The 13,471-nt window shown below is 47.5% G+C and overlaps 1 protein-coding gene across 1 annotated transcript in view; it reads left to right on the top strand.

The window, feature by feature from the left end:
* The first annotated feature begins 579 nt into the window (after positions 1-579).
* The window catches only part of LOC119962469 (rac GTPase-activating protein 1-like), a 76,116-nt gene continuing 63,224 nt past the window's right edge, over positions 580-13,471 (top strand). The window contains exons 1-2 of the mRNA XM_038790421.1: positions 580-712; positions 8,041-8,240. Of these exons, the coding sequence (XP_038646349.1) occupies positions 628-712; positions 8,041-8,240 (285 nt within the window). The 5' untranslated portion in view covers positions 580-627. The remainder of the gene's footprint in view (positions 713-8,040; positions 8,241-13,471) is intronic.

The raw sequence follows: 13,471 nt of genomic DNA, 5'->3' as shown, positions 1-13,471 counted from the left end.
GGGAACAAGTCACACATTGATGGACAGGTCATTTCCCAGGCAACGTTCCGAACATGATAACACATTCCGGGGATGATCCTCTGTGTTTGTTGAGGAACCTGGGAGGGGTGATTCTGTGTGTTTGGGTTTTTTGTGAAAATGAGCTGATATAGCTTTGCATCGGTACCAATATGGAACGGTGACATTTCCTCGTTGTTTAATGGTTAGTGTGAAATGTTACGTTGGTGATTTTCAAATCTTTGTTACTGTTGAATTAGATACAGCTCCTGGGACTAAAGGGATGGGGGGGGGGGGGGGGGGAGGCAGGTTCAGGATATTGAACTTGATGACCAGCCATGATCACCTGCTCCAATTGCTTGTGTTTGATTAAATATGCCTTTGTAAAAAAAAACAGGTTTATTCTTGATTTGCCCAATTATTGAGACATCTGGACATTGTTGGACTCGTTAGTTTAATTACAAACTCCAGCTTGTTGCCTGAGTTCAGGGTCAGCAGCTAACTGGCTGCTTCATTGATCCTTGCTGCTGACTTTAAAGGAATGTTTCCAGGTGTATTCTGGGATCGTGTGTTGAGGAAGTTTCTGGGAAGCACAGTGAACAATTGATTGCTGCTTTGAGTCACTGAACAATGGTGATGTATGAAGCAAGTGTTCAGAAGAAATTGGATATTCTGATCGGGCTGTGTGAAGGAATTTTCTACAATGATGAACAAGGTAACTGGTCAGTGAGCTTAGACTGGGGCTGGAGTGTACTTTTAAAATAATCCTCATCGTGTGGGCATTACTTATAGGGCTGGCATTTATTATCCATCCCTAACTGCCCTGTTTAGCAGTTTGATACAACCAAGTACCTTACTCGACCAGGGGACCGATACAGATCACCCGGGTTGACGTGGAACTGAAATAAAAACTAAAAATGCTGGAAAAGCCCAACCAGTCCGGCAGGATCTGTGGAGAGAGGGAATGAGTTAATGTTGTTGGTTTGTGTGACCCTGGACAGGTCCTGACTGGATACAGTGGTTACTGTCCCGAAAGGGCATTAGGTAATAGGTTGTGTTTTACTGACAATTTCAAGATCACTTTTTTAATATTCATTTTCAAAACTGAATTTAAACACTCAATCTACCTTAGTGAGACGTGAACTTGTGTTCAAATAGTTGAATAACTGAATTCTTGTCACTTGTACTTTTTAATACATAACCTTCCCACAACAGTGCCCCTGTATTTATCTCCCCATGTGTCACTGTGATGACCCCAATGATTGTAACCTTACAAATGTGGATCGGCCGACAAGAGGTGGGGCCACATTGGATTTGGTACTGGGTAATGAACCGGGCCAACTGTTAGATTTGTTTGTGGGAGAGCACTTTGGAGATAGTGACCACAATTCGGTGTCTTTCACTATTGCAATGGAGAGGGATAGGGCCATCCGGCAGGGCAAGGTTTATAATTGGGGGAGGGGTAATTATAATGAAAATGAAAAATGAAAATCGCTTATTGTCACGAGTAGGCTTGAATGAAGTTACTGTGAAAATCCCCTAGTCGCCACATTCCGGCGCCTGTCCGGGGAGACTGGTACGGGAATCGAACTGTGCTGCTGGCCTGCTTGGTCTGCTTTAAAAGCCAGCGATTTAGCCCAGTGAGCTAAACCAACCCCTGGTGCGATTGGGCAAGAATTAGGGAGCATAAGATGGGAACAGAAACTGTCAGGGAAAGGCTCAAATGAAAAGTGGAGCTTGTTCAAGGAACAAATACTGCATGTCCTTGATAGGTATGTCCCTGTCAGGCAGGGAGGTAATGGCCGTGTGAGGGAACCATGGTTCACAAAAGAGTTTGAATGTCTTGTCAAGAGGAAAAAGGAAGCGTATGTAAGGATGAGAAAACAAGGTTCAGTTGGGTCACTTGAGGGTTACAAGGTAGCAAGGAATGAGCTAAAAAAAAAGGGCTTAGGAGAGCTAGGAGGGGGCATGAGAAATCCTTGGCGGGTCAGATCAGGGAAAACCCCAAGGCTTTTTACTCTTATGTGAGAAATAAAAGAATGACCAGGGTGAGGGTAGGGCCGGTTAAGGACAGTATTGGGAACTTGTGCACGGAGTCAGAAGAGATAGGAGAGGCGTTGAATGAATACTTTTCTTCAGTGTTTACCAAGGAGAGGGGCCATGTTTTTGAGGATGAGAGTGTGATACAGGGGGGTAGGCTGGAGGAGGTAGATGTTCTGAGGAAGGATGTATTAGCAATTTTGGAAAACCTTACGGTCGACAAGTCCCCTGGGCCAGATGGGATATATCCTAGGATTCTTTGGGAGGCAAGGGATGAGATTTCAGAGTCTTTGGCTTTGATCTTTGGGTCCTCACTGTCCACGGGGATAGTGCCAGAGGACTGGAGAGTGGCAAATGGTGTTCCTCTGTTCAAGAAAGGGAATAGGAATGACCCTGGTAATTATAGGCCGGTTAGTCTTACTTTGGTGGACGGTAAGTTAATGGAAAAGGTCCTGAAGGATAGGATTTATGACCATTTGGAAAGATGCAGCTTAATCCGGGATAGTCAACACGGATTCATGAAGGGTAAGTCTTGCCTCACAAATTTGATTGAATTCTTTGAGGAGGTAACTAAGTGTGTCGATGAAGGTAGAGCAGGTTTTTTTCTTTTTTTCAGTTGATGTTTTATACATGGATTTCAGTAAGGCAGTTTATAAGGTTCCCCATGGTCGGCTCATGAAGAAAGTAAGGAGGTGTGGGATAGAGGGAAATTTGGCCAATTGGATAAGTAACTGGCTATCACATAGATAGAGGGTGGTGGTGGATGGAAATTTTTCAGACTGGAGACCAGTTACCAGCGGTGTACCACAGGGATCAGTACTGGGTCCTCTATTTGTGATTTTTATCAATGACTTGGGGGAGGGGGTTGAAGGGTGGGTCAGTAAATTCGCTGATGACACCAATATTGGTGGACTAGTGGATGAGGTGGAGGGCTGTTGTAGGCTGCAAAGAGACATTGATAGGATGCAGAGCTGTGCCTAAAAATGGCAGATGGAGTTTAACCATGATAAGTACGAGGTGATTCATTTTGGTAGGAAAAATTTGAATGTGGATTACAGGGTCAACGGCAGGGTTCTGAGGAATGTGGAGGAACAGAGATATCTTGGGGTTCATGTCCACAGATCTCTGAAGGTTGCCACTCAAGTGGATAGAGCCGTGAAGAAGGCCTATAGTGTGTTAGTGTTTATTAACAGGGGGCTTGAGTTTAAGAGCCGCGGGGTTATGCTGCAACTATACATGACCCTGGTGAGACCACATTTGGAGTATTGTGTGCCGTTCTGGTCACCTCACTATAGGAAGGATGTGGAAGCATTGGAAAGGATGCAAAGGAGATTTACCAGGATGCTGCCTGATTTGCAGGATAGGTCTTGTGAGGAAAGGTTGAGGGAGCTAGGGCTTTTCTCATTGGAGTGAAGGAGGATTAGAGGCGACTTAAAAGAGGTTTATAAGATGATGAGAGGGATAGATAAGAGTGGACGTTCGGAGACTATTTCCTCGGGTGGATGTAGCTGTTACAAGGGGGCATAACTATAAGATTCAGGGTGGGAGATATAGGAAGGATGTCCGAGGTAGGTTCTTTACTCAGAGAGTGGTTAGGGTGTGGAATGGACTGCCTGCTGTGATAGTGGAGTCGGACACTTTAGGAACTTTCAAGCGGTTATTGGATAGGCACATGGAGCGCACCAGAATGACAGGGAGTGGGATAGCTTGGTCTTGGTTACGGACAAGGCTCGGCACAACATTGAGGGCCGAAGGGCCTGTTCTGTGCTGTACTGTTCTATGTTCCATATGGAAGTTGTTAAAGGTGATGTATCCACTCGAATGTTAAGGGTTATGAGGTAGTCTGGTCGGAGGAGGATTCATCCCATTAGTGTGACCTGGATACTGAGTTTGGGTCCTTCCATCCAATTCCTCTCCCTGTAAAGCTCAAACACCCACTGGGACGACAGCACCACCCCCGACACCCAGACTGGCTAATAACCCAACACATTTGAGTGCACCCATCAACTATTAACCACAAAAGAAGCCTTGGTGAGTTACTGGAGTGCATCTTGTAAGTGGTACACACGGCTGCCACACATCCAGGCAAGTGGAGAGTTTCCATTACACTCCTGATTGTGCCTTATAGATGGTGGACAGGCTCTGTGGGGATCAGGCGGTATGTTACTCACCGTAGGATTCGCAGCATCTGACCCACTCTTATAGCCACAGTGTTAATATAGCTGGGTCCAGCTCAGTTTCTGATCAATTGGGGGGGGAGGAGTTGTTCAGCGATGGTAATGCCATTGAATATCAAAGTTAGATTCTCTCTTGTAGGAGATGGTCATTGCCTGGCACTTGTGTAGTAAGAATGTAACTTGCCATTTGTCAGCCCCAAGCCTGGATACTGCCTGGGTTTTGCTGCATTTAAACATGGGCTGCTTCATTAACTGAGGAGCCGCGAATGGTGCTGAACATTAATAACAGTAATCTTTATTGTCACAATGAAATGAAATGAATGAAAATCGCTTATTGTCACGAGTAGGCTTCAATGAAGTTACTGTAAAAAGCCCCTAGTCGCCACATTCCGGCGCCTGTCCGGGGAGGCCAGTACGGGAATTGAACCCGCGCTGCTGACCTTGTTCTGCATTACAAGCCAGCTGTTTAACCCACTGTGCTAAACCAGCCCCTCCAAGTAGGCTTACATAGACACTGCAATGAAGTTACTGTGAAAATCCCCATGTCGCCACATTCCGGCTCCTGTTCGGGTACACAGGGAAAATTCAGAATGTCCAAATTACCTAACAGCACGTCTTTCAGGACTGTGGGAGGAAACCGGAGCACCCGAAGGAAACCCACGCACACACGGGGAGAATGTGCAGACTCTGCACAGGCTGTGAATCAAAGCTGGGGCCCTGGCGCTGTGAAGCAACAGTGCTAACCACTGTGCTGCCCATATTGTGCAGTAATCTGTGACCATTCCCACCTTTGACCTTATGGAAGGGTGGTCATTGATGAAGCAGCTGAAGATGGTTGGGCCTCCGAGGCCTTAGGAACTCCTGCAGTGATGTCCTGGATCTGAGATGATTGGCCTCCAACCACAACCATCTGCCGGGTATGTCTCCAACCAGCGGAGAGTTTCCCCCCTGATTCCCATTGACTCCAGTTTAGCTCGGGCTCCTTGATGCCGCACTCGGTCAAATGCTGCCTTGATGTCAGGGCAGTCACTCTCACCTCACCTCGAGCATATTGAGCCCTTTTGTCCATGTTTGAACCAAGGCTGTAATGAGGTCAGGAGCTGAGTGACCCTGACAGAACCCAAACTGAGTGTCAGTGAGCAGGTTATTGCTGAGTAAGTATTGTTTGTTCGCACTGTTAATGACTCCTTCCATCACTTTGCTGATGATGGAGAGTAGACTGATAGGGTGGTAATTGGCTGGGTTGGATTTGTCCTGTTTCTTGTGTACAGGACACACCTGGGCAAGTTCCCACATTGCTGGGTAGATGCCAGTGTTGTAGCCGTACTGGAACAGCTTGGCTATGGGTGCAGCAAGTTCTGGAGCACAAGCCTTCAGTCCTATTGCCGGGATATTGTCAGGGCCCACAGCCTTTGCAGCATCCAGGGCCTTCAGCTGTTTCTTGGTATCATGTGGAGTGAATCGAATTAGACGAAGGTCAGTATCTGATGCTGGGGACCATGGAGAAGGCCAAGATATCGTCCATTCAGCACTTCTGGCTGAATATTGTTTCAAAGGCTTAGCTTAGTCTTTTGCACAGATGTGCTGGGGTCTCCTGTCTCTGATTGTACAGCTATTCGGCTGTTCTGTACTTCACCCTTATGCTCATGAGAGACCAGACAAAGACTCTTGGGAGTTATGACCAAGGGCTTCATTACTGTTCTAACTGGGCTGGTGGCGTATGCAGCTCTGCGTCCACCCTGTACAGACAATTATACTTCACATTTCAGATACAGGAAATGAGCATATGCCAATCACTTGTTACTGGTTATCAATGTCCAATCATGGCTATCGATTAGGTTATCACATCAAAGGTCCACATGCTTAATTATATCCAATCAGTACAATCTTGTTTGTGATTATCGATATCTGTTGTCCGATATCATCACCCTCTCCTGTGGTTACCGACAAACATCCTGAGATGGAGCAGATGGATAGACTGTCGCACATTGTTATTCACATCCTGAGAGTTCACACCTGTGGAGTTACTACCTGGGAAGGAGCTCCAAGGGGTGTCCCCTTTAACTGGCAGCTTCAGCTAAACAGATTGTGTAATCCAGATTAATGCAGAAGTGTATAACCCATACAGCACTTGGCCATCACCTAAGACGGAGGTTCTGGGAAACTGAAAGGTCTGAAGGTGGATAATTCACCTGGACCAAATGGACTACACCCCAGGGTTCTAAAAAAGATAGCTGGGGAAATTATGGAGGCATTGGTGATGATCTTTCAAGAATCACTGGAGGCAGGAAGGGTTCCAGAGGACTGGAAAGTGGCTAATGTAACCTCCCTGTTTAAGAAGGGAGGGAGGCAGAAGATGGGAAATTATAGGCCGGTTAGCCTGACTTCGGTCATTGGTAAGATTTTAGAGTCTGTTATTAAAGATGAGATCGGGGAGTATTTGGAAGTGCATGGTAAAATAGGACTGAGTCAGCACGGCTTTGTCAAAGGGAGATCATGTCTGACAAATCTGTTAGAGTTCTTTTGAGGAGGTAACAAGGAAGTTAGACAAAGGAGCATCAGTGGATGTGATTTATTTAGATTTACAGAAGGCCTTTGACAAGGGGCTGCAGAGGAGACTGTTCAATAAACTAAGAGCCCATGGTGTTATGGGTAAGATCCTGGCATGGATAGAGGATTGGCTGACTGGCAGAAGGCAGAGAGTGGGGATAAAGGGGTCTTTTTCAGGATGGCAGCCGGTGACTCGTGGTGTGTCTCAGGGGTCTGTGCTGGGACCACAACTTTTCACAATATACATTAATGATCTGGAAGAAGGAACTGAAGGCACTGTTGCAAAGTTTGTAGGTGATACAAAGATCTGTAGAAGGACAGGTAGTATTGAGAAAGCAGGGGGGCTGCAGAAGGACTTGGACAAGCTAGGAGAGTGGGCAAAGAAGTGGCAAATGAAATACAATGTGGAAAAGTTATGCACTTTGGAAGGAGGAATTTAGGCATAGATCATTTTCTAAATGGAAAATACTTCAGAAATCAGAAGCACAAAGGGACTTGGGAGTCCTTGTTCACGATTCTCTAAAGATTAATGTGCAGGTTCAGTCGGCAGTTAAGAAGGCAAATGCAATGTTAGCATTCATGTCGAGAGAGCTAGAATACAAGACCAGGGATGTACTTCTGAGGCTGTATAAGGCTCTGGTCAGACACTATTTGGAGTATTGTGAGCAGTTTTGGGCCCCGTATCTAAGGAAGGATGTGCTGAGCCTTGGAAAGGGTCCAGAGGAGGTTCACAAGAATGATCCCTGGAATGAAGAACTCTTCCTCTGAGGAACGGTTGAGGACTCTGGGTCTGTACTCGTTGGAGTTTAGAAGGATGAGGGGGGGTCTCGGTCCGTGACTGCCATGGTTGGGGCGGGCCAATCGGAGGGCAGGGGGGGGCCTTGTATGGGCCCGGGGTATTTTTGGGCGGTCGGGTCGGGCGTGAGGCCAATTGGGGGCATTCTTTAGGAGGTCCAGCTCCGCGGTCAGAGTCTGCCATGGAGCACGGCGAGGCCGCTGGAGGCCGCTGCCGTGCGCATGCGCAGCCTCTGAGCTGGAAGTGCGGGAGCCCGTATCTGCAGCACAAGCTGAGAGATTCACTCTGGGTCGCTGCTCACCCCCTGCAGGCCTGGGAATAAGCGGCCTTTTCACGCCAGTTTTTCTGACTTGAAAGGCCACAGTTTTCACGACGCTGTGGGGACATAGTTCCAATAACGGACAATCTAGCCCCTGATCTACAAGATGAGGATGTGTGAAAGGCTCTTGCTGATCTTAAACTTACTGTCTTGTCTTCCAGCAATCCAATTGGCCAGGAGCTTTGAGAACTGCAGGAAGAAGTGGAGGAATACGGAGGAGGAGTTGGTGGAGAACCAGAATCGACTGGCAAAGGTGGAGATTGAACTGACCGCTCTCAATGTGAGATTCAAACACGCCTGCAGTCAGCTGGATGTGGAGTTGAGGCGAAGACAAAAGGCAGACCTGGCCTGTGAGCAGCTGGTAGGAGTCTGGGGCGTTGGAGGGAATCCCGGAAACTGGAATTGTAACATAATTTGGTCGCGGTTTTAACATAATTGGCTCAGATCAGTTGGTTTGGGATGTGTGTGAATTTAGGTCTTTGTAAGGGGGATGTCTGAGCTTTAATCATTCTATTGAGAGGGTAAGGTTGCATGGTGGTCCTATTACTAACCTCCCAATCCAGAGGCCACAAAAAATGACCAAGTGACACAAGTTCAAATCCCACATCGAGGACTTTCATTGTGATTAAATGAATCAATAAATCTGGATTTAAAAATCCGCTCTCAGTAATGATGACCTGATCACTGGATTCAAGATAAACACCAATCTGGTTCCTCATGTCTTTGGGGAGGGAAATCTTTACTTTGTCTGAGCTATATTTACTTTAGTCATTCATGTGATGTGGGCGTCAGCGGCTGGCCCACCATCTATTGCCCTTCCCGATTGCCCTGGGCACAAGGGTGGTGAGCTGCATTCATGAACCACTGCTGTCCATCTGGTGTAGGTACACCCACTGTGCTGTTAGGGAGGGAGTTCCAGGATGTTGCCCCAGCGACAGTGAAGGAACGGCCGATATATTTCCCAGTCTGGGTGGTGAGTGACTGGGAGGGGAACCTCCAGGTGGTGGGGTTCTTGTCCTTCTAGATCAGTGGTTCTCAACCTTTTTTAACCCATGGACCCCTTTTCCTCTTTATTTTTTTTTGTGGACCCCCATAGTGAGTAATTAAGAAAAAAATGCAGATTTATTCAATGAGATCCCTGTGGTTGATGCTGCTCAGTGAGTTTTTTTTATATTCGGCTCCATCGAGGTCAATGATAGTCGAAGATCACCCTTTTTCACAATGTCGAGTCTATTACGAGCTTTTGATAATAAGTGAAAAACACGACTAAATCCTGATTCAACAAGGTAAGATTATGGAAAAGCTATAACGTAGAGTTGTGCTTTATCCCAGAGTAGTGGGTACATTTTAGCAGTGTCATTTGTTTTCCATATATTATGCTTCCCATCTTTGAATTTTGCATGCAATATTTCATCACTTTGTAATTCAATGAGGGTCTCCTGTAAAGAAATGTTATTCATAACTTGAGTTAGGATGAAAAATCTGAAAGAAAAATAGTTTGAATCGAACTATGAACTTTATTAAACATATGAAAACTGTGTTCCAGGCAAAGCAAGGCATATTCTCTTCACCCAAAGTTTATGAATCCCAAGGGAGATTAGTGGGACAATTAGGGCCACAGCAAATGCACCTTTTTGGTTCTGAGCCCCTTCAGCCCTCAAGGTAAATTAGATAGATTGTAATCTCTCTTTGACCTTTGTCAGTGCGAGAGAGAGAGAGAAAGGTGAATATTCATCATGAAAACAAACATCGAAGGTCGCTGCCTGCTACCTGAGAAAAGATGGGTGATTTTCACCTCCGTTTGTTCTAGGTAACTTTAAATTTACGACACTGTCAAATGTAAAGTTTTTTTCTTCTACTTGATTGCCATAAAAAATTCATAGCTACATGAATATTTCTACTTTTAGTATTTTAATATGGCGTAGATTACTGTAAAAATTTTATTCTCAGTAATAACAATTGTTCTGAAGTAGAATTGCTCTATGGACCACTAAAATATCACCGTGGACCCCCAATTCGGTATTTTTTTTGTGTGGACCCCCAGTAACGTTACATGGACCCCCAGGGTCCATGTGGACCCCGGTTGAGAACCACTGTTCTAGATGGTAGAGGTTGTGGGTTTGGAAGGTGCTGCTTAAGGAATATTTGAGTTACTGCAGTGCATCTTGTAGATGGAACACACGGCTGCCACTGTGTCGGTGATGGAGGGAGTGAATGTTTGTGGAAGGGGGAGCCATCAAACGGGGCTGCTTAGTCCTGGATGGTGTCGAGCTTCATGAGTATTGTTGGAGCTGCGCTCATCCAGGCAAGTGGAGAGTATTCCATCCTTGTAGTGAGATGCATAAGCAATTTGGACAGGTAAATATGTTTGACATCTGACCGTGGCAAGTTAAACCATGTGGCACTATAACCTAGGGGGAGTCTGCCAAAGTCATTGTGGTTAGTTGTGTTTGTGGGATTGTTCCAGTTTTAGTATTAGTGATGTTGTGCAGGGGTTGGTTCTGAGACCACAACTTTTCACAATATATTAATGATCTGGAAGAAGGAGCTGAAGTTTGCAGATGATACAAAGATCTGCAGAGGGACGGGTAGTATTGAGGAAGCAAGGGGGCTGCAGAAGGATCTGGACAGGCTAGGAGAGTGGGCAAAGAAGTGGCAGATGGAATACAATGTGGAAAAGTGAGGTTATGCACTTTGGTTGGAAGAATAGGGGCACAGACTATTTTCTACATGGGAAAATCAGAAGCACAAAGGGACTTTATCAAGATTCTCTTAAGGTTAATGTGCAGGTTCAGTCGGCAGTTAGGAAGGCAAATGCAATGTTAGCATTCATGTCGAGAGAGCGAGAATACGAGACCAGGGATGTACTTCTGAGGCTGTATAAGGCTCTGGTCAGACCCCATTTGGAGTATTGTGAGCAGTTTTGGGCCCCGTATCTAAGGAAGGATGTGCTGGGCCTTGGAAAGGGTCCAGAGGAGGTTCACAAGAATGATCCCTGGAATGAAGAACTTGTCGTATTGTTGTACCTATGAAACCTCAGATACTTTCGACTAGTTTACTTACTCAAAAATGTACTCGGGTGCCTCTATTTGCAAAACGAACAAAGGACAAAACAGGTTCACGGTTTAATGTAATTTTATTCACAATTCTCTCACTCACTCAACAAAATCTGACTCGGACTCACAGCTGAGCTTTGGGTTTTACCCACACTTAGTGTAGGAGGCTGGAAGGCTTCGATCACTCGATGTGGGGTGTCTTCACTGGGTTCGAAACCCAGGGTCCTTCCTTCCTGTGACGGCCGTTCCTGGGGAACTCTCAGGTTATCGCTCAAGATCTGTTTGATGCTACTTTCTGATACTGGATGTCATACTATCCACTGGTGTATATAATGAGATGCAGACAGGCAGTGATTGACACGCAGGATGACCAATGAACACACAACACAGAACAACCAATCACCAGACAGGAGACCACCACTATAAAGCCCACAGGGCATTAAGACTCTCCGTCTCTCAGGGCCCAGATACTGAGACAGTCAGAGTGCACAAGCTAGTGAGCACTGTCACCATGCGGTAGCTAGTAAGTCTGGTCGAGCCAGTAAGAGGTCATCAGTTTGATTAGTAGAGTGTCAACCCACAGCTGAACATGTGCAGCAGTTCATAGTTGAATAAAACCGTGTTGGATTGTCTCCGGTGTCAGACGTTTGTTTCTGGCTTCCCTGCATCCAGTTGCAGTCAACGTCGAACCAACCTGCCTAACACATCACTGGGAAGTTTGGATTGAGTTATCTGTATACGCCCACCACTGACCATTGTCCTAGCTAGACCCCACTGGTTAACGGGAAAGGCAGGATACTCCTGTTTATCCATGGTGATTCAATCGAGGCCCATTGTCCTCTGAAACTCCCCTTGTCTGACCAGCCATCAGATCATGAGGAGTCTGACGGCTTCTTTTGTCCGAGCCTTGTCTTGCTGCAAAGTTGATCACCTGTGCCCGGAAGTTTGTTACTGTGGTGAATGTATTACTGCTACCATTCACCACTGTATTGTATTATGTTGATGCCCCTGTGGGCTCCGCCTGAGGCTCCGCCCCCTCGGGAGTGGTATATAAATCTGCAGCCTGTAGGCGGCACTCAGTACAGAGCAGTCGCAGGCAGGCACAGATCTAGCTGATTAAAACCACTGTTCACTTCAACTCTTCGTCTCGTGTGAATTGATGGTTGCATCAATTTAATAAGCTCTGATATCGCTATGGAAGCAGCCCTCAAACCGAATCGACTGGAACTCGACCCATAAGCAGCTGAAGCCAAAGAAATCTTTTCACACTGGCTCCGCTGCTTTGAGGCCTACCTCGCCGCCTCCTCCTCGCGCACCATCACCGAGGCACAGAAGCTGAGTCTCCTCCACGCCCGGGTAACCCACAGAATCTCCGTACTAATCGAAGACGCGGCCTCGTACGCAGACGCGGTCGCGATCCTGAAAAGACATTACATGAGGCCGGTGAACGAAGTATTCGCGCAGCATCTCCTCGCCACAGGTCATCAACGCCCCGGGGAATCGCTGGAGGAATACATACACGACCTGAGGGTACTCGCTCGAAACTACAATTACAAGGACGTCACGGCCTTGCAGCACATGGAACTCACCATCCGGGACACCTATGTGGCTGGAGTCCGGTCCAACTATGTCAGACTGCGCCTGCTCGTAAAGGGTACTCTCGACCTAGCAGAGACGGTAAAACTGTCCACTTCGATAGAAGTAGCTTTCCAGAGCCTCAATGCTTTCCCCCCGACCGGTTCCCTCGTGGGCGCCAGAGGCGTGACCATCGCCTGACCCGAGGGTGTCCCAGGCCTGCGCTGTGCAGCTGCCCGCCCAACCCGGGGGGGGCATCCTTGCTATTTCTGCAGCCAGAACCAGTACCTCGGGCAGCGTTGCCCGGCTCAGAACGCGACCTGTAGCCACTGCGGCAAGAAAGGAAACTTTGCCAAAGTCTGCTTGGCCCGACCCAAAGTTCCAAAATCACAGGCCAGATTCACAGGCCGGCAGACCCCGCAGTGTGGCTGCCGGCACCGCCCCCTTCGGACGCGTCATCAGCCTCGTGCTATCCGTGGGGGCCGCCATCTTCAACCCTACCCGACTCATGGGGGCCGCCATCTTTGCCATCATCTTCAACGCCGCCTGACACGTGCGACTGGGGGCTGCCATCTTGGGACCACCCTCTACCATCGAACACGCCGGCTACCCACAGCTTGGAGCTGTCACTCTCGACCAGTCACGGCCCAAGCACCTCAGGAACTCGATGATAACCGTCCGGGTGAATGGGCACGAAACGCCCTGTCGGGAGCACGGAGAGCTTCATCCATCCGGACACGGTAAGGCGCTGCTCCCTCCAGATTTCCCCCGCATCCCAATCTCCCTCCTTCCGGATCACATTCGGTGCAGATCCGGGAGTACTGTGTCACGAACCTCGCGATACAGGGTGCCGAGTACGCCAATTTCAAACTCTGTGTCCTTCCCCCATCTCTGCGCTCCTCTCTCGTTAGGACTGGATTTCCAGTGCAACCTCAGGAGCCTGACCCTGACGTTCGGCGGG

The sequence above is a fragment of the Scyliorhinus canicula genome, chromosome 2, assembly GCF_902713615.1.
Source record: "Scyliorhinus canicula chromosome 2, sScyCan1.1, whole genome shotgun sequence".
NCBI lineage: Eukaryota > Metazoa > Chordata > Chondrichthyes > Carcharhiniformes > Scyliorhinidae > Scyliorhinus > Scyliorhinus canicula.
The sequence above is the reverse complement of the archived record's forward strand: the minus strand, read 5'-3'. Positions and strand labels throughout refer to the sequence as shown.